Genomic DNA, 21,668 nt, shown 5'->3' on the forward strand with positions numbered 1-21,668 from the left:
CCATGGAAAAGTCCTAAGGTACATTTCGAACAAGCCACTCTGGATTCAATTAGGCAGCTAGTGGTTTCATACATTATATAAAGTCAACTAAAATAAGACATTGCCGTGGGCCTTGTTAAGGCAAGCATGCAATGCTGTTTATAGACAGGCTTTGGGGATTGTTTTTAATGATTGCAGATCTGTTGTGGCTAATTACACGAAGAGAAAAACAAGTTCTTGTTTTCTTCACAGTATCATCACTTAAAGAGAGTAAGTTCAAAGATTTAAAATAAAAAAAAACATGCAGCAAAACTTTCAAAAATATTATCCCCCCTCCCTGCAAGTGGGGACATAGAAGGAGCCTCTCCAAAAAGTGGAAGAGCATTGTGAGTACACTCAGTCATTCCCCTGGGCAACGGCTGGCCAGTCCTTCACTTCTAGAAGTGTTGCACAGTAAACTTGCTGATTTTGCAAGACTCGGATAGAAATAAAGTGCAGCAAATGCAAATGGCAAGCTATAAATGCAAACTGCAAGCCAATTCAAATGGCTAAGGGCAGGACATCAACCATGATTGTCCCAAGCCACCTGGAACCATCAATTGCTCATAACTGGGCTGCAAGATAGTCTGTCCTGAGCACCTCACAGAAGCTAAACAAGGACATTTGGAGGACTCCAGTTATTTTTTAGCTGCCCTTAGTTTTTGTGGTTTGTTGGAGAGCTGATCTCCATTAGAAGCACAGTATTTCTGAATAGATGCAAATGCCTGGGCTATCCCGTTATTCTCTGCATGACCTGCTTTCCTAGGTCTTTCAGTCACAGGCAGAACATTAGTAGCTCTTGAAGTTGTGACAGCATTAAACTATGAATTCATAACATGAAAACAATATACTAGTATACAGTGGTGCCTCGCCTAACGATTACCTCGTTAAACGACGAAACCACTTGATGAAGTTTTTGCGAGCACTTTTGCGATCGCAAAATGATGTTTAGATAGGGAAATTTTGCTTAACGATGATCGGTTCCCTGCTTCAGGAACAGATTTTTCGCTAAATGACAATTTAGAAAGAGCTGATCGGTGGCTCTAAAATGGCTGCCCGCTGTGCAAAATGGCTCCCCGCTGTGTTTTCAGGATGGATTCCTCGCTTTACAGGCACCAGAAATGGCCGCCCCATGGAGGATCTTCACTGGATGCTGAGGTATTTAGCCCATTGGAACGCATTGAACCGGTTTAAATGCATTTCAATGGGCTTTTTCGTTTTGCTTGATGAGGATTTCACTGTACAGCGATTTCAATGGAACGAATTATCCTCGTCAAGCGAGGCACCACTGTAATAATTATGAAGCTTAGGAGGGAAAAACAGATTCCTGGTTATGTGCAATAATTTAGAACTCATCTTGGAATGCTGTCCAGGGAACACCTATGAAAGGAGCAGAACAGGGCTATGTACTGACCTAGTTAAGATGACCACATCTCAGGGCATCAGATGATGACTGCTGCACTGTGATTCTCCAGGCAGGAAAACAAAGGGCAAGTGGTGCTGACTGAGAAAAATGTTTGATGATTGTGTCTTTAAAGCTGGAGCACCCATTTCCAGTTATTCCTAGATGGCACCTGGGCTTCAAGGCCTCAGCATGAAAGTGACTTTATTTGAGTCGTGTTTGTACAACATCGGCATGCCAAAATGTCTGGAGTGAGGTAAGGAAATGGGGGGGAGAGAACTATGTGAATGAAGGCTTATCATACCATTTGGAACGAAGGGGTGGAGACTCTCCTTAACACCTCATGAGCCTTCTTGTTTCATAAATCCTAGCAGCAAGAAGGTAATCTCCTGTGGACGGGCAATGAGCTGTCCACAAACCTCAACAGCAGTGTGCTACTTGGAAAAAATGCTCATGTGTTTATGTGCTTTAGGTAAGGCAACATGGGGCACCTATATAGCAGGAATGGAAACCAACACTGCAGTTGTTTGGCTCATTTTGCCATCTGACTGGCCACAGAAAAACTAGTAGGGATTTTCCCTCAATCTGGGTTGCCATATTTCCACATTTCATCTGGATTCCACACTCAGTTACCAAAACTATATCCAGTTCCAGCCCTTCTCTGTTCTCCTGACTTCAGCTCTCACATTGCAAGGGTTGGCTTCTGTGATCTCAGGTTGTGGCCCATGAATCTCAGTGAATGAGATGCTGCTAATTTGATAAGCATAGACTCGAGTTTAGAAGATTGTTCCTAGTTAAAGTTAGTTATGTGCTGTCAAGTCAGAACTGATTTATAACAACCCTAATAAGGCATTTAAGCTGAGTGAGATATTTAAGGAATGGTTTTACCAATTCCACTCCTTTCCAGTGAGCTTTCATGGCCAATTGGGGATTTGAACTCTGGTCTCAAGAGTCTTGAGCCATCATTCTATCTACTACACTACACTAGGTTCGAAGATTGTGCCTGTGTACATATAAAAGATTGTCTGGGAGTGCCACAGACATGAACTATAGGCCCTTGAACCAGAACACACCCGATATGAATCTGGTGTATGGCTAAGAATGCAACAGAAAAAAAAATGCAGTACTGACACTAATGATTGACTTCTGCACTGGGCATATTAGACACGTACTCTCTAACCTCCAACAGAGCTCAAGTCTATTCCCCCACAGGGAAAAAAAACTCTAGATGACCCTCCCCTCAAAAAGTCAAAAAAAAATCCCTAGAAGTAAAAAGTCCATAAGCAATATTAATCACAATAAATACAAAGCTCAAGCAATACAATAATACAACATTTGGGACTTAAAGAGTCTAATCTAATCTATATCCCCATCTAACTAAGGAATACTGTACACTAAAACAGGATATATATTGGGGAATAACAGGATATAAATACTGTAGTAATATCAGGAAGCCAACTACTTAATTAATCAAATCCTAAGAAACAATAAAACAAAATAGAAATAACAAAATATAAATAACAAAGGATGGCTAATAAATAAATAAAAGAAAAAACCTAGTTGAAAAGTAAGATCCATATAAAGCAGTCCAAATCCAAGCAATCTGTGAAGGGAGATCCTATGTGGTCTCAATGTAAGGAGAAAGCAAATCAACCTCCCCTTCTCTGTCCAAGCAAATGACTGTACACTTTTATTGGGAAGATGGATTCCTGTATTGAGAGTTTGAGAGAGGAGCCAGATGAACTGAAGCCCCTTCCCCAAAAGCATCTTATCACCCCATAGCATTTCAGAGAACAAGTCCTGAAACTAGCTCGTGACTGTGCATTTGCTGGACACTTGGGGTTAAAAGAACAATGACTAGAATCACTAAATGTTTTTACTGGCCTACTGTTGCAAAGAAGGTGAAGTTTTATTTCTCCTCTTGCAATGTGTCAAAGAGACAGGTACCCCCAAGACAAGGCCAAAGAAGAGCCAGTCCTTCCTGTACCTCAGAATGGATGTCCTTGGCCCTATTGAGCCTACAACCAAAAGTGGAGAAAATTAACTTAATATTTATTGATTATGCCACTAGATATGCTGAGACTGTTCCACTGACTAGTGTAACCACCACATACTGTATGTTGCAAGGGCTTTCCTCAGATCTAACCAGTCATGTGGGTTTACCCCAGATTTTAATTTCAGATCAAGGCAGTAGTTTCATCTCAAAATTAATGGCAAATGATGTACCCATTCAGGCTTTTAATGACTTTTCAGAACAAACAATAACTTGACGTTATGGGATGAAGCAGGTTGTCACCTTACTAAGAGACAAATCAATAAAATATAGCTGAGGGTACCCAGTCTTCTTACGTATCTTTTATAACAATCAAGTTTACCGAAAGGATGATTGTGAAAGTGTATTAAATTCCACAGATGGGGATGGAAAGAAAGGAGAGCTGATGGAACGAGAAAGAGGGGAGAGCTCCAAGCAGCAAAAAGGGGTGAAGAAAAAAAAGAAAAGATGATCAATAAGTGAAATTGCTTTAACTGATTAATACTGTCTTGATTTTATTATTAATGATATTAGATTAAATTAGATATGATATGAGTAAATATATAGCAAAATAATTAAGGTCTAAATAAATCATATAGAGGATCAGATAGTGAATAAAATGAAGTAGACAGATAGATGAGGGAAAGTCCTTGTCATGAACCTGAACCCAGCCTCCGCCCCCCAAGGGTAGGAGGAAGTTTCAACCAAGGATGCTTGGTGAGAAGATGGGGGGGGGGGGGGAGAAGAAGGATAGATGTGGTGAAGGTGGTAGAGGGTGGGGTAGGGGTAAGGACACAGAAGGGCGGTGTGTATATTTTGTTAAATTAGTTTCAGTATTGTTGATTGTGCACATGTGGGGGGAACACAGATTGGGATTATAGAAGTTGGAATATTAAATGAAAATTGTTAACAATATAAAAAATACAACATGGAATGTGAAAGGCCTAGGTTCGAAATTGAAAAGAGCTAAAATCCAGAGTGTGATAAATAAAGGGCGGGCTGATATAGTGTTTTTACAGGAAACTCATCAAAAAGGAGGGAGAAAATGAACTTAAACGTAAATGGATTGATATACTTTACATAAAAAATCATTTGGCAACTCAAAATCCAGTGGCCATAGAAATATAAAAAACTGTGAATTTGAAATAAAAATAGTGGGGAAAAAACCAAGAAGGTATATAATGATACAAGGAATACTTAAAGGAGAAGACTGTACACTGGTTAATGTATATGCACCAAATGAGAATCAAGGGGGGAAAATTACTACAGTGGTGGATATGAGTAAGCAATTGATAAAATTTGATCAGGTTATGATATAATGGCTGGAGATTATAATATGGTTATGGGTAAAATTACAGATAAGACAAAACTACATAAATATGAATTGAAATGGGAACAAACAATATTGAACAAATTAATTGGTAAACCGATCTGAAGGATACCTGGAGAGTATTAAATGGAGATGAAAGAAAATTCTCATATTACTCAATGGTGCATAAAACATTCTCCGGGACTGATTATATATTTGTTTCAAATGATTTACTTTCACGGGTAAGCAATATAGAAATAGAACCCATACAAATATATGATCATGCAAAAATTGATATGGAGTTTAATATAAAGGCAAATTATAGAGAAGCAAAAAGATGGAGAATGGATACCAATATATTTAGATTTAAGGAGGTAGTTGAGAACATGAAAAAGAACTTAGAAGAAATATGGAATATTAATGAGGAAAGAGGAGGTCAATCTGGAATGATATGGGATGCTATGAAGTGTTTGGTATGAGGCTTAAGTATAAATGAATCATATAAATTAAGAAAGTAACAAGGAGAAAAGAGTAGAGTGTTAAAAGAAAATATCAAGAAATTAGAAAAGTTGTTTATTCTATCTAGGGATGCTAGAATAATGAGAGAATTACAAGCTAAAAAGAGGGAACCTGAAGGAATTCATTTAGAAAGAGTTCAAATTTATTTATTTATTTATTTATTTATTTATTTATTTATTTATTTATTTATTTATTTATTTATTTATTTATTTAATATGCTGCCCACACTACCCAAAGGTCTCTGGGTGACTTATAACATTTAAAATACAAAAAAGTGAAAACAATTAAAATACAATTAAAATATAAACTCTAAAAATTGCCATCAGACCCACAGCTGATATTATTTCAATTAAAAGCCTTCTGGAACAGGAAGGTTTTGACCTGGCGCTGAAATGCCATCAGCGTCAGTGCCAGACGAATCTCAGTCGGGAGGGCATTCCATAGTCTGGGGGCAGCTGCCTAAAAGGCCCTTTTTCTACAAGCTGTCCCTCTTACCTCCTTAAGGGACAGCTCTTTCAAAAGGGCCCCCTGGCTAGATCTTAACTGCTGGGTAGGTTCATATGGAAGGTTCATATGAAATTTAGTATACAGTGGTGCCCCGCATAGCGAGGTTAATCCGTTCCGGATTAACCTTCGCTATGGGGAAACATCGCTATACGGATCAAAAAAACCCATTGGAACGGGTTCCAAATGGGCCCAAAACTCACCGTTCTGTGATGTTTCCCACTGTTCCAGTGGTCATTTTGGGTGTTCCGGTGGCCATTTTGGGTGTTCTGGCGGCCATTTTCGAATCGCCGGACAGCTGTTCCCCCTCGCAATGCGAAGAAACATTGGTATGCGATCGCATTAGTGATCACAAAATCCGCATCGGTACAGTGGGGTCTTGACTTGAGAACTTAATCCATATTGGAAGGCGGTTCTCAAGTCAAAAAGTTCTCAGGTCAAATCTGCATTTCCCATAGGAATGCATTGAAAACCATTTGATCCGTATCTGCTCTTTTCCGTCCATAGAAACTAATGGGAAGCTGCTATTCTGCCTTCGACCACTAGAGGGGGATATTTTGATTCTTTTTTCCTTAGGTCAAGAAAGGTTCAGGGAAGGCAGGGAAAATACAGTCCAGGCAGTACAGTACCAGGCAGTCCAAAGACTGTCTCCCAATCCACTCTCTAAATGCTGGGAGGAGTGAGGAAGCAGATAGGCACCCTTTTCACTGGCCAACAGTTAACTGAAAGTTCAAATTTTGCACTTTCCCTGCCTCCCACGTGGTTTTTTTCAGTTCTTAACTCAAATCTAAGTATGTAAGTCAAGTCAATATTTTCCTATGAGAGTGGTTCTTAAGTCAAAATGTTCTTAACTTGAGCCGTTCTTAAGTCAAGAACCCACTGTATGCGGATTCATCGTTAAACGGTGCGCTCATTATGCGAGGCACCACTGTACTTGAAAAGAGTATTTTGAATTAAGTGATAAGAACTCTAAACTTCTAGCAAGACTTACACAGGTAAAAAAAAGCTAAAAACACAATAGTTACTATTGAAAATGAAAAGGGTATCAGATGTAATAAAATAAGAGGAAAATTGAAGCTTTTCAAGAATTCATTAAGAGATTATATACTATGAATAATGTTTCCATACACAAAATTAATACGTATACACAAAACAACATAGGTAAGAAAATACAAAGGGACGATATGGAAAAAATGAAATAAGAAATAACTGAGGAAGAAATAAAAGAGACTATAAATAAACTAAAAAAACCTAAGATGCCAGGATCAGATAGAACATGCCCTGAATTTTATATGATGTTTAAAAATCTACTACCAAAAATGAAGAACTTATTTAATAAGATATTAATGGGGGAAGAAATTCCAACGTCTTGGAAACATTCAATGATAGTATTAATCCTGAAACCAAATAAGGATACAATGAATATGGATTCCTACAGGCCAATTTCATTGATCAACCAGGATGCAAAAAATTTTATGGCAATTTTAGCAAAAAAAAAATAATTGAATGGATTTGTTGATAAATATATAGGTAAGGACCAAAATGGTTTTATAAAGGGTAGACAAATGAGAGATTTAATTAGAAGAGTACTTGATGTAATAGAAATAACTAAAAAGATAAATATAAAATTAGGTATACTGTCACTGGATATTTTTAAGGCATTCGATTCAGTGGGATGGACAGCTTTAAATATATCAATAAAAGAACTAGGGTTTGGTATATGTTTTAGAAACACTATACAGCAACTATACTCTGAAAACACAGCTACAGTTATAGTAAATGATGGAATAACAGAAAAAATAACACTAGGCTGGGAAACAAGACAAGGATGTCCGTTATTACCAATACTGTTTATTTTGGTAATAGAACTGTTAGCAAATGCAATTAGAGAGGATATCAAAATAAAAGTAATTGGGAACACCAACAAAATTAAGGTCAATCTATTTGCAGATGATACATTGTTAACAATTGAGGATCCAATAGATTCTATAAATAATATTAAAGGGCATTTAAAAATATTTGAGGAAGTTACAGAGTTAAAGGTAAACTGGAATAAATCAGAATGCATGTTAATAAGTTATGGGAATGATGATAAGAGTAAAATGAAGCAAAAATTTGAAGGGAAGATAAAAAGTAGTATTAAATATTTGGAAATAAAAATTACTTGTAAAATGCAAGAAATTATGAAAACAAATCTAGATGGTGTGAAGAAACAAATTAAAGAACAAATTTGAGATTATCATAGCTTGAAGATATCATGGTTTGGAAGAGTTGCAATAGTAAAAATGAAGATAATCCCTAAATTAAACTTGCCCATAAAGATAGATGATAAGGAATTAAAAGAATTGCAGAATTTGATTAATAGATATTGCAATGAAATAAAAGGGCAAGAATAAATTAAAAATTATGGTATATACCTTAAAAAAGAAGGACTGGGTATACCTGATATTAAATTATACTATATAGCTAACCAATTGAGTCATGTCCCAGAAATTATAATAAGTAGTAAAGGATTAATATTGAGTGACCTGGAACTTCATAAGATTAAGGACTGTGTAACAAATATAATCTATAAGGAAAATTTAAAAGAATTGATGAAAAATATAGTTAACCCATTTTTAAATAACATGTTGGAATGTTGGAAGAAGTATAAAAGACTACGAAGTCCAAAGACTTCCCCACTGATGACTGTGGTAGATTTACCTGAATTCCCAGAAAATCTGAGGAAAAATTTAAGTAAGGTTTTGACAGAATAGACAGCAATTAAAATTAAAGACTGAGTAAAGATCTGTGATTCAGTGAGATTAAAAGAAGTATTAAGAAAAGAAAGATTTACTTGGCTAAATATAAGACAGATAACTGGACTAAGGTTTGGATAAAAAAGAATGAATGTAGGGCAATGACTGATTTCGAAGAAATTATTGAGAAAAGAAAAAAGATGAAAGATCATTACCAAAGAAAAGGTAAGTGTAATATATAAGGTGTTACTTGAGGATGAATATAAACAACAGCATTAAAACAGGTATGGCAAGGAGACTTTAACAAAGAAATTAAGGAAGTAATTTGGAATACAATATGGGGGAAAGAATAATGAAAACATGTCAGTGAGAGTAAATGAAAATTGCTACAAAATTATATAGAGATGGTACCTAATACCAGCAATATTGCATAAAGGGTCCAGCAGGACTGTGAGCTGCAGGAAAAAGTCAAAGAAAGAAAAGAGAGTAAGCCATCCCCTCTCACGTCTATAGAGGAAAGTAATGATAGGGAGGTGAAGAAAGTAACAGAAGAGTTGAAAGGATTGGCAGTAGAAGGAAAGGGGGAGGAGTTAGAGAAGGAGAAAAAAAGGGTGGATGTGTTCTTGATGTCAGAAGAGGGAAATAAGTCAGGAGAAACAAGAAAGGTGGTTGTGTGGGAAGAAGAGCAGGAAGAGGTACCAAGAATATTTAAAGTGCCACAGAAAAAAGGGATAAAGGATGAGATACGTGGAACAGTAGAGGGATGAAAGAAAGAAAGAGAGTTAAAGATATCCTTAGAAGGGCTAGGACTGGAGGAATGGACTGTGCTAGTTTATCCTCGAGGCCGAGGTCCATGGAGGAAAGTGGTACTCTCCTGCAGAATCAGAAGTCACCAGAGGCAGACTGGTCTTGTCACCTCTGTTGCGGGACTATTTGTGTGGTGAGGAGTGGCTCCTTACGAAATCCAACCGATCAAGAGCGATTCGGATCCTCTCCCTGCAGAGGAAAGAAGGTTCACATGATGGTTTTCCTTTGTTATGGACAGAGCTACCTGTAGATCTTGGTCATGTTAACCCTACAGAGGTTATTGTTGATAAACCCAATAGTTCTGTTAATAAAAACTTTATTATTAAAGAATCGTTTTCTCCATCTTTTCCTGCCAAATTTAAGGAACTATCATACACTCGTGAAGAACCCTGTCACAAGGACTCACTGCAGTAAAGGAGTGTACTCAGGACACAGGTTCTATAGACCTGGATCTTGGTATATGCCGTCAGCTTCCTATTGAGCCATACTCTCTTTGTGAGTGTAGAGAACATGGTAGCTGCTTTGCCAGTGTGTTTATCCAGCTTGACATCTAGAGAGAGTGTGTCAGAAATTGTTGAGCCAAGGTACATGAAATCATGAACAACCTTGTTCTGAAAAAAGACACTTTTGAAAACATCCAGGAGGAAGATTTTGTGTTGATTATTGCAAATTAAACCAGATAACCCAACCTAATCCACATCCTATGCTCTGAATGTATCATCTCATTGAGACTCTGGCTCTGGGAAAAGCCAAGTATAATTCCACTTTTGTCCTCATTAAGGACTACTGGCAGATTCCTTTAAGAGATTACTGCAAAGCCAGCTTTTATTTAACACATGGGGTTATTCTAATTTAAAGTTGTACTTTTTAGGCTGAGAAATATCCCTGCCACCTTCTGGAGATTAATGAATCGTGTTTTGGCAGGACTGCCTTTTGTGTCTGCTTTGTGCTTGACCTAGCAATTTTCAGTCAAAATTTTGAATCTTACCTGCAACACTTTGAAATCTTGTTGCAGCATTTGCAAGAGACAGGACCAACTATCAGAGATTCACAATGTCAGCTGGGATGAGAAGTTTTTTGTGAGGAGGTCAAATTCAACTCCTTTAAGTCAAAGATTAGTCAGCGCCTTAGAATTTCTTGGGTTTAGCAGGGCACTACTGTAAATTCATCCTCACATCAGTACCATTGCTATTCTCTTAATGGAACTGTGTAAAATGCGTATTCCCATAAAAACAAAACGGACTGAGACATGTCAACAAGCTTTTGACACTCTGAAAGCCAAATTAGTGGAAGCATCTATTTTGATAGTTCCAGATTTTGATGAGTCATTGTGAAGCCCCAGGCCAGGGCCAGGAAGCATATGTAGGAGTGCCGTCGCTCCCATCTCACTCTAAGGAGACTCAGACCTCCCCCCCCCCACCTTCTCCACCTAAGAAAGAAAACAAGAAGATGGACACTAAGGAGTTGGAGGAACTGAGAGACAGAGAGGGACAGAAACATCAAGGGGTGGATACCCGAGATTTGATATTGGGGATAAAAGGGTTAAGTGTGGCGGTACAAACCGGTGAGGATTTGGCGGGAAAAGGGGAACAGCTGATATAAGGAGATATAAGGGCGAAGCAGGACGACATCCTGGGCGGTTGGGAAAAGGTTTGGATACAAGTTCCCTGGACAGGGGAATGGGAACAAGTAAAGGTTCCCCACGAGGAGGCTGAGTGGCGGAGGCGCCAGGGACAACAACCTCGTCCCTCTTACTGGGGAGAGACTGAGGCAAAGGAGTGGAGGCACCGTCTCAGGGAGGGACGCGAGGCGGCAGCACGGGAGATTGAGGCCAAGAAGACATGGCATCATTCCGAGCTCCAGAAGATGGGAGTCTTCCTGGACCGTGGCTGGCCAGTCCGAGAGAGGGGACCCCACTCTGGAGTTGGAGCGGAAATGAAGAGACCCTACCATTACTAGCTGCGGAGACCCACCGGTTATAGAGAAAGTCTTATCGGGACCATGGGAGTTTGACGAATTGAACCCTTTTGTTAACAATGTTTGGACACCCTTGCAGTCACGGTTTCGACAGCAAGAGATGTTAAATCCTGTTCAAAAGGAAGTTGCAGTTAATGTTGAAACGTTAATAAATGAAGACAATGTTGTTGAGTTCAAATCGTCTCCTACTTTATTTGGTGTGACTGAAGCCCCTAATAACGAACCCTCACAGTCATTTGTGATCCAGACAGATGCAAAGAAATTTGGTCTGGGTAGTGTATTATTGCAGAGAGGGTCTAACGGGAGTCTCCATCCTATTTCTTTCATCAACAGGACGCATTTATGCCATAAAATAAATTATTCAGTAATTAAGGAGTGTCTTGCAATAGTTTGGACATTTCCAACACTGAGACCATAATTGTGGGGAAGAATGTTTCTGCTGCAAACAGATCATACTCCTTTCATGTGGCTTCAGCACCTAAGGAATCATAACCAGCATTTGCTGAGATGGAACCTATGTCTACAGGATTTCATCTTTGAAGTTCAGCACATCAGAGTTTTTGAGAATGTGGTAGTAAGATGGCTTTTCCAGAATGTATTTTGGTGAAGAATGAGTCAATATATCTGAATTGTCAGAGCTGTAATATTTTATAAGTGTTCTTACCTCTTGCATTTTCAGATTCTGTATACACTTCATCAAATAAGTGCCTTTCAGTGTTTCCCTTTACCTTTATATGCTACTGTGTTTCTTAAATTACCCTAGCTTGCTAGAATAGCTATTTATTCACTTGTTAGCTAGAGTAGGAATTCACATGTGGACTATGGGTTTTTGGATGTACTTTTATTAAATGTATCAGTATTAGGTTAAGTGTTAAGTTTTATTTAATTGTTTAACTTTACACCATGTAGCCTCATGTTTGAATGCTTTTATGCTGTTATGTGCACCTAAAGGAGATAGAGATCAGCTCCAGAAGGGAACGCAGGTTAGGAAACTGACAAAAAGGGGGTTAATAGTTTTCTCTTGACCTTTAAAATTTAAGTGTATTGACTTGTGATGGAGAAAAGTGGAAAGGAGGGGGAACAACTGTCCATTAATTTGGGGACAACTCGCAGATGGGTGTTATCTGGTGGAAACCAAAGTCATAAGCGGATCTTTTCTTGGTACCTTTCATTAACTGAAAATGGCTTCATCTTAACAGAAGGCAGAAGGAAAAAAAGGAACATGAGGGAAGTTGCTTAGAAGAAAAGTTACTCCCTTCTAGAAGGTTCAGGATGAGTGAGAATCTGATTGGTGGACTACTCTTGAAAGGTCTGAAAAGGTGGATGATGGGTATAAAAATGGAATATAGAAATTAGTTATTTTGATTTAGCTTCTCTAAGAAGACAGTTACACTCTTTTCTATTTAATCTGCACTCTATGTATGCTCTGGAACTATGCCATGTTTCTCCTGTATTGTAAGTATCAGCACAGGATACTTAGCCTTATTTTCACTGAGAACTACAGTATTCTTGAATTAACCTAGTCTTTTAGCTTTTTGAATAAGTATTGACTTCACAGATTTTTTTAATTGCTTTTGGCTCTTTTGAACTGAGTTTGAAAGTGCTTTGAATTGTACTTCCTTTTTTTACTTTTTCAAACATCTTTGATAAAATAATTTTTTTACAGCAGCTTGGTTATTTTGGGAAAGGAATTTGTTGGTGGATAAAACTTTTTTACTATATGCTGATGTGATATTGTAATTGTTTATGCTCTCGTTTATTAATGACAGCCTATTAAAGTACTTACAGAGACGTGACTTAACTGAGTTATTTTTTCCTAATTAAATATACTTCTGTAATATTTTTATTAATATTTATTTATATAATTAAAAGACAGTACCAGAAATCCATGTCCTTAGTCTGCTTGTCTGCAGCAAACCGTATGTGGGCTTTCTTGGGCATCATCTTTAGAAAAGGCTTCCTTCTGGGATGACAGCCCTGGGAACCAATTTGATGCAGTATGTGGCGTATGGTCTGAGCACTGACAGGCTGACCCTTCACCCCTTCAACCTCTGCAGCAATGCTGGCAGCACTCATACATCTATTTTCCCAAGCCAACCTCTGGATATGATGCTGAGCATGGGCACTCAACTTTAGATGACAATGATGAGGCATGTTCTGAGTGGAACCTGTCCTGTTAAACTGCTATCTGGTCTTGGCCACCATGCTGCAGCCCAGTTTCAGGATTTTGGCAATCTTATAGCCTAGTCCATCTTTATGTAGAGCAACAATTCATTTTTTCAGATCCTCAGATATTTCATTATCATGAGGTGCCATGTGGAACTTCCAATGACTAATCTGAGAGAGTGAGAGCAAGAACACTTGCTACCCCCTTCACACCTGAGACTTGTGACACTAAGGGGTCTCCTGACACCAGGGAGGGAAAATGGCTACTTGGGCCCAATTTGGACATTGTTACTTAGAGTTCAGGGAAAGCTGAAAGCAGACATGAATATAAAAGTCACTTAATCGATTGTTGACATCTATAAAGTGTCCTGTTACACAGGTAGCAGGGGACCCAAAGGATCGGGTCAAGATGGCATTGACAGCCCAATGGGGACTGCACGAATTGCTGTTCTTCCCTTTCATCTAAAGAATGCTCCCAGTACCTTCTAAGGGTTGGTAAACTAGTTACTGAAAGGCTTAATCTGCGTTGATTACCTAGGGATATTTAGTAACAACTGGGAAGTTCAATTAATGTATGTGGATATGGTCTTAAACAAAGTCAGAAAAAACTGAATTAACTTTCAAGACTCCCAAGAGCCAATCCCCCAACTTTCCATTTTAATTTTCTTTAAATCCTTGCAATAAATCTCAGGTCATTGGGGGGGAGCTGGTATTGGCAAGGGAATGCCCTTAGCCAATGACAACACCACAATGTTGTTTTGGGGCATGTTGAGTGCAAACAAGATTCTGGTTGCTATTTCATTGCTCCTTCTTCTGATCGAGCTGACTCCAGGAAGAATTAATGCAGACTTTTTCTGTCTTCACAGCCTGTGTGTCTTCGTGTGTGAGGCAAAGTAGGAGCAAGAGACTATCCTGTTTACTGTCCCTATGCCCAGCCCAGTGGCCACCCATACAGGAGGCATATTCAGGAAGACCACTCTATTAGCTATATAAAAATCATCCAGAACTGAAAGGTAGGCATAGTGTTGTTGTTTTTTTAATCAATTTTGCCTTATTTCATGCACCACAAAAACAAAACAGAAACAAGAGCAAAAGTATTGTGGTACCTTCAAAAGTCCACCTTTCTGGGAAAGCGGTTTGTATGGGAGGAGATTTTATCACTCTGTTTATAAATCCCACCGTTTGCATTCATTTAGTATTTCTACATTACATTGTTGGGTGTTGAGTCTAGCAATGGTTTCCTGTATTTTGAAAAATCCTTTGGAAAGTGCTTAAAATTTTAATTCTGTGTATTTGAAAAACAACAACAACCTAATTGGCTTGAAATTTAAAGAAATACTGGTGTTGGCGCTTCATGTTCCAGGGTCTTTTATTTTTTTCCCCTTTTCCCCACCCACCCACCTCCTGCTTAAACAAGTCTGTGAATGCTCAGACCCATTGGTGTGCTCCCTTTTTCAATTCTCTCCTTATATTTGTTGTGCCTTGTGCATGTACGATGGACTGAAGATGCTGGTGATTATCCTGTACATTGCAGGCACGAGTGAAAGGTCCACCCCACCTGCCCTCCCATCTATGGTTTCAGTTATCCCTGCTCTGGTGAGCCTGTGGCTGTGTTTCTGGTGGCTTGTCCTCTGTTCCACATGTTCCTGGGGGCTCCTGCTGCCACTGCTTCAAATGTGCAGGAACCAGCACCCATTTGACTACATCTGTCTTTCCACCGTTTCATTTCTTTTGGCATCTGTAAGTGTCCAGTCAACCTGCCCCTGCCCACCCATATACTTATCTCCTAGCAATGCAAGAGAGAGAGAGAGAGAGGGAATGACTGTGGGCGGGAGGCTGAAATTGCAAAACCTCCTTGCTCTGAGGAGCATAAGTGTAGCAGTAGACCGTGCTCAACAAATAAAGGAAACAGAAAGGAAGAGGGAAGAGGGAAAGAACGCTTTGAAAAAGAGGGCTCGGGACAACATTCCTTAAAATGCTGAGTTGAAAAGCTGCTTAAGTCTCTGACCAGGAGGCTGGGAAAAAGATGAGATTCATTTTTTTTTTTCTTACTAGGAAAAAAATGAACAAAGGACAGAATGACAAGATTTTTGCCTTCTGTCTTGATGCCTGAGGGATGAAGACAGGGCCAGCAGGAGTGATGTGGAGCAGAGAAAGTGGGCAAGAAATAGTTAAGACTCCCTTCTTCCCCACTTTCCCGACTCTAGCTTTCCCATCTTGAACAGAATTTCCCTCAGAACAAGGCCTGCCTGGAAACCATTACTTACAGGCAACATGTTTACTAGGGTCTCTTTAATCCACAATTATAATGACAGATTGGTGGTGTGGGGAGCAGAATGTTTAGGGGCCATTTTATAGCCAAACAAATAAAAAAAGTCTCTAAAAAATCATGATTTGTCTGGGGCATTGATTTGTACAAATACAAATCAATAAATTAGTGACTTTTGAACAAATTTGGTGATTTGTTTTTTAATTCGTGCCCATCTCTAATTTTGGCTGTTATAGGTGAAAAGGGGATCTATATAATGTCATAAACAACAACAGAATCTCTGTGTATGCTTTTGAAATAATAACCAGTAAAATTGTCTCATAGAAACTATCCCTTTTCAGGTGGTCTTCTCGACACATGTACTTCACCTTTCCTGCCCTACTGTCACCACATGTTCAGCATGCCATCTGCTAGGGGGACCTCCGTTGTGTGTGCCTGTCCATAAACGAAGATTTCCTCTCAAGTGGTTGGGAGTCCTGATCACACAGAAGTCAAGCCGATATGGAAATGTGATAAAACTCTCCTCCCGCAGGCCTCCTCTTACAGGTATTGCACTTAATCTAAAGATGGTACATGGAACCTGCAGACATCAACAGCAGGGGATGCAACGTTCTGTCCCTCTTCTACATGTATGTGTGGCCCTAGAAGTGGCTCCTCTGTAGGTGGCAGAGGTGAGGGTGTTTCTTATCCCCAAATTTTCATTGTGGGGGCCCTGCCCTGTCACAGGCAAGGTTGGCATGGGGGAGACTGCTTGAAGAGGGCTGTTCTAGGTGTAAGATTTTGATTATGGTTGGCATGACCACTAATTTTCATTCTCTGCATGTTTATCTTTGTTTGCTCCAAAATTAGACAAGGAAAGAATCATGAGAAACCAAACATTTGTGACTGAATTCATCCTGCTTGGTCTCTCTAGCAGCCTGGAAGTCCGTCTCTTACTGTTGGGACTTTTTTCTGCAGTCTACACCATCACCTTGATGGGCAATGCAACCATACTGATCCTCATCTGGCTGGACCCCCGACTCCATACCCCCATGTATTTCTTCTTGAGCCACCTTGCCTGTGTAGACATCTGCTATACATCCAGCACAGTCCCTCAGATGCTGGTCAATCTTCGCAGTCCAAGCAAACATATCTCTCTGGTTTCTTGTGCCATACAGATGTATATCTTCCTTGTCTTGGCCACAACCGAATGTTTCCTTCTGGCAGTGATGGCGTATGATAGATATGCAGCAATATGCCATCCCTTGCACTATGCATTCCTCTTGAACAAGCGAGTGTCTATGAATCTGGCCACAGCAGCCTGGGCAAGTGGCTTCTCGTTGCCAGTGGCGCACCTGGTCCTCACCTGGCAGTTGCCATTCTGTGGCTCCAATATCATTGACCACTTTTTTTGTGAAATGCCAGCCGTTCTGAAACTAGCATGTGCTGATACTCAAGGAGTTCAAAAGGTGACTTTGGTGGGATGCATTTTCACTCTGCTTACCCCTCTCACCTTCATTGTGATGACTTATATTCGCATCCTGGCTTCTGTCTTGAAAATCCGTTCTTCACAAGGTCAGCACAAAGCTTTCTCAACATGTGCCTCCCATATGACTGTGGTGCTTCTTTTTTACGGCAGCGCCATATTTATGTACATGAGACCCAAGTCAAGTTACTCTCCAGGTCAGGACAAAACCATATCTTTGTTCTATAGCATCATTATTCCTATGTTTAATCCCATGGTGTACAGTCTGAAAAATAAGGATGTGAAAGGGGCCTTGATTAAAGTCCTTAGGAGATATAGGACTTCCTGATTTAAAAGCAAACAAAGAAACCATTTTAATCTCGTCTATCAAGCAAGTGCTGGCAGCGACCCTCCAAGGTTTCAGCAAGAATTCTGCTTTTCATAATCTCTCTCTGTGTTTCTCTGGTACTAGAGGTGTTACAAATTTACTCCTGGACCTTCTGAATACCAAAGTTGTATTGTGAATTATGATCATACTCTGTCACACCTGTGCACTTGCAGCTGGTGACCAGATAGAACTACAGCATTAGCAACGGGAGATGACAGCATGAATTATTGTCCAGTTCAAGAAATAGCAGTATTTCTTTCTTTTTTATTTTTTAAAACGAGGGATAAGGGAAGGAATACAAAAGGTAGAGGGGGATATGGGGGTGGGGAAGAAGGGGGGGGGAGAAGAACACAAAATGTACTGTCATCCAGTCTGTTTGTTCATGTTGCGATATCTCCAGTTTTCACCTATCTACTGTAGAATTTGATTGCCCTTCAGGTTTCAACTTACAGTTACATCTTAGTTTAATTCTATGTTATTCAAACACTATCTGGTGACTCAAGCCATTTATATAATAAATCCCATTGTTCAGTTGTCTTTTGTATTGGACAGTCTTTCAACACTTCTGATAGAATATACATTTCTGCCACTTTCCATGTCTTCTCAATGAGTTCTCTTGTTTCGGTGTCTCCGATTTCTTCCAGTTCTTAGCATAAAGAATTCTGGCTGCAGTGACTATATATATATATAACTAGGTAGTTCTTTGCCTCATCTATATTATCTGATATATTGCGCAGTAAAAACAATTCTGGGGTTAGTGGAGCATTACAAAGCAGTATTTTTTGTAACAGAGTATGTACTGCCATCCAATACTGTTTCGCTACTCTACAAGTCCACCACATACAGTGGGGTCTTGACTTGAGAACTTAATCCGTATTGGAAGGTGGTTCTCAAGTCAAAAAGTCTGTAAGTCAAGTCTCCATTGACCTACAGTGCATTGAAAACTGATTAATCCCGTAACAGGCCGTTTTTGTTCCATTTTGGTTTTTTTCTGGTCTGTAAGTCAAATCTCAGTCTGCAAGTCAAACCTAAATTTTGCGGCCAGAGAAGCCTGTAACTCAAAAAGTCTGTAAGTCAAGCCGTCTATAAGTCAAGGGTCCACTGTATGGTAAAAGCTTCCCTCTTGTACCTCACACTTCCAACAAACATTTGACACTCTGTATAAATCTTTGCCAATTGTTTTGGAGTCATATGCCAACTATAAAACATCTTATATATGTTATCCTTAAAATTTACTGATTTTGTGAGCTTTATGTTATTTTCCCATATTTGCACCCATTGATCAACATCAATATTATGTCCTATATTTTGTGCCCACCTAATCATACGTTTTTTTACCATTTCATCTTGCATTTTAGTTTCAAGCAAATAATCATACATTTTCTTAATTACTTGATCATTTGAGCCCAACAGAAGTTTATTGAATACTGCTTGTTCTGTGTAAAAGCCCTCTATTTTCTTTCTTTCTTTCTTTCTTTCTTTCTTTCTTTCTTTCTTTCTTTCTTTCTTTCTTTCTTTCTTTCTTTCTTTCTTTCTTTCTTTCTTTCTTTCTTTTCTTTCTTTCTTTCTTTATTTGATTTATATTTTTATTTTCTATACTCAGATTCCACTTCTGCTCTGGATCACCAGTCTAGATATATGTTTTGCATTTCTAACTTTTCTTTGGACCTTAACTCGCAGTCATTTTTTAATAAATCTTGATGTCTTAAAAGTTTTGCTTCTGTCATGAGGTTAGGTTGTGTAAAGGCCTCTATGGATGATACCCAGCCCAGTGTTTTTTGGTAAATCTGCTGGATGATCTTTTTCCAAGCCCCTAGTAGGGCTTTTCTTATCATATGCGAGTTGAAACTTTTCTGCTCTTTATCTTTTTTTGTATAAAAGAAAAGCACGCCAACATAACTGTAAATCATGTCTTTCCAACCTGAGTAATCTATCATTATCTAAAGTTATCCATTCCTTTATCCAGACTAATACATAGGCTCTATAATACAATACCCAATCTGGGAGACCAAAACCTGCTCTTTGTTTGGCATCTTGCATTGCTTTGATTTTAATTCTTGTTTTTTTACCTTGCCACACAAATCTCATGATTATCTCGTTAAGTTCTTGAAAAAAATGACTGTTTTAATATTACAGGAATTTTCTGAAATAAAAATAAAATTTTAGGTATTCATTTTGATGTTTGCTATTCTTACCATCAACAATAGTTGTAATTTGTCCCATTTCTCCAAGCTATTCTGTATCTCTTTAATCAACTTCATATAATTGTCTTTAAATAATGTACTAGTTTTCTTTGTGATTTGAATATCTGACTCTCTTCTCTTCCTGAAAGTTAGTCCTTTCTATTAATTTCTGTCATTCCTGATCTCTCATATTTTTAACAAGTATTTTTGTTTCCTTTTGGCTTATTTTTATTCCTGTCATATCACCAAAATTATTCAACATCTCTATCAGGTCTTCAAATGAGTCCATTGGATCCTCCAATATAATAACTAGGTCATCTGCAAAAGCTTGGAGCTTAAAAGTATGACCTCTTACTTTCAGTCTTTTTATTTCCTTTTTATCTCAGTTAATAGTTCTAGTGTAAGAATGAATAGTAATGGAGAGAGCAGGCACCCCTGTCTTGTACCTTTCTGTATTTGTATTTCTTTCATCAGCTCTCCATTGATTCTAACTTTTGCCTTTTGCTGGGTATAGATTGCTTTAATTAATTTCAAAAATCTTCCTCCAACTTGTAGCACTTCCAATTAGTGTAGCATAAAATTCCAATTCATTTTATCAAAAGCTTTCTCTGCATCCAAGAATATCATAGCCATTTGCTTATCCGGGTGAGCTTCATATATTCCAAATGATTTAAGACTATCCTTATATTATTTTTCATTTGCCTTTTTGGAAGGAAACCCGATTGATCTTGATGTATTGTCTGTATTAAGATTCTTTTCAATCTAGTAAGAAGTAGCAGTCTTTCTGAAGTAAGAAAAAAGTGGGCCATTGGGATGTGTCATTCTTATTTTCTTTTCTTTTCATTTTGGATTGTAACTTGGTGGCAGTGGCAAGGACCCTTTTGGCTTCAAGAGTGGGCTCTCTACCTCTCAGAGAGCAAGGGTCAGTTCACCTGTGGTCTGGGGCATTGGCCAAGGAAAGGCAGTGCTCTCAAGGCCATGGGGTAGCCATGGCGGGACTGAGATTTAAGGAGTAGAGCGAAGCTGGGGAGGAGGACTGGTGGATGGATGTCATGGAGTGGGTTGACTGGAAGGTCCAGGAGGTAGTGTTGCTGCCAGAAAAAGAGAATATGCCACTGTAATGTCGAGACTGGTGGCTGTTTTGTAACAGAAGACAAAGCCTGAGATAAGGTTTGCAACAAGATGTGAGGTGTGAATTAGGTCCCAGTCCAGATGAGCTAAATGTAGACACCTGTAGGTGTAGGCCTCTGGGTTGGTACTCCTAGGAATCTACCTGGGGAATTCAGGACGTTGGAGTAAAAAAAAGAAGACTGTTATATTCCTAGTAGTTATTATTTTGTTCTGTTTCTTTGTTATGCTGATTTCTTTAAACACATAGGTTTTTTTAAATCACAGAGGTTTTTTTTAATTTTACGATTTATAAGCTACTAAGAGCTAAGACTAGTACTTATATTGCTGCCTGCTCAAAGTAGATTTCTCTCTTACGGAGAAAGAAAAATGGAAGCAGTAGCTGTTCAATGAATTTTGCAGGAACACTGTGCAGAAGTATGTGTCTATGAAGGTCATAATTTGTTGTTGTTGTTTAGTTGTTAAGTTGTGTCCAATTCATCATGACCCCATGGACCAGAGCACGCCAGGCCCCCCTGTCTTCCACTGCCTCCTGGAGTTTTGTCAAATTCATGTTGGTAGCTTCAATGACACTGTCCATCTATCTCGTGCTCTGTATCCCCTTTTCCTCTTGCCTTCACACTTTCCCAACATCAGGGTCCTTTCCAGGGAGTCTTCTCTTCTCATGAGATGACCAAAGCATTGGAGCCTCAGCTCCAGGATCTGTCCTTCCAGTAAGCACACAGGGTTGATTTTCTTCAGAATGGATAGGTTTGTTCTCCTTGCAGTCCAGGGGACTCTCAAG

At 38.9% G+C, this 21,668-nt stretch overlaps 1 protein-coding gene and 1 long non-coding RNA gene across 2 annotated transcripts; both read left to right on the forward strand.

Moving 5' to 3' along the window:
• The first annotated feature begins 1,166 nt into the window (after window positions 1-1,166).
• LOC144586464 (uncharacterized) lies at window positions 1,167-5,155 on the forward strand. The gene is made up of 2 exons (XR_013541308.1): window positions 1,167-1,676; window positions 3,833-5,155. It is a non-coding gene; the product is annotated as an uncharacterized LOC144586464 (long non-coding RNA).
• A 6,270-nt stretch (window positions 5,156-11,425) lies between these two features.
• LOC144586465 (olfactory receptor 2A5-like) lies at window positions 11,426-19,796 on the forward strand. The gene has a single exon (XM_078384745.1). It carries the CDS (start codon window positions 16,605-16,607, stop codon window positions 17,532-17,534), a length of 930 nt encoding a protein of 309 aa, XP_078240871.1. The 5' UTR covers window positions 11,426-16,604; the 3' UTR covers window positions 17,535-19,796.
• Window positions 19,797-21,668: the final 1,872 nt, after the last annotated feature.

Source organism: Pogona vitticeps, chromosome 2 (genome assembly GCF_051106095.1).
Source record: "Pogona vitticeps strain Pit_001003342236 chromosome 2, PviZW2.1, whole genome shotgun sequence".
Taxonomy (NCBI): Eukaryota; Metazoa; Chordata; class Lepidosauria; order Squamata; family Agamidae; genus Pogona; species Pogona vitticeps.

Coding starts and splice junctions, on each gene's coding strand:
- LOC144586465 (XM_078384745.1), top strand. CDS start 16,605: ATGAGAAACCAAACATTTGTGACTGAATTCATCCTGCTTGGTCTCTCT.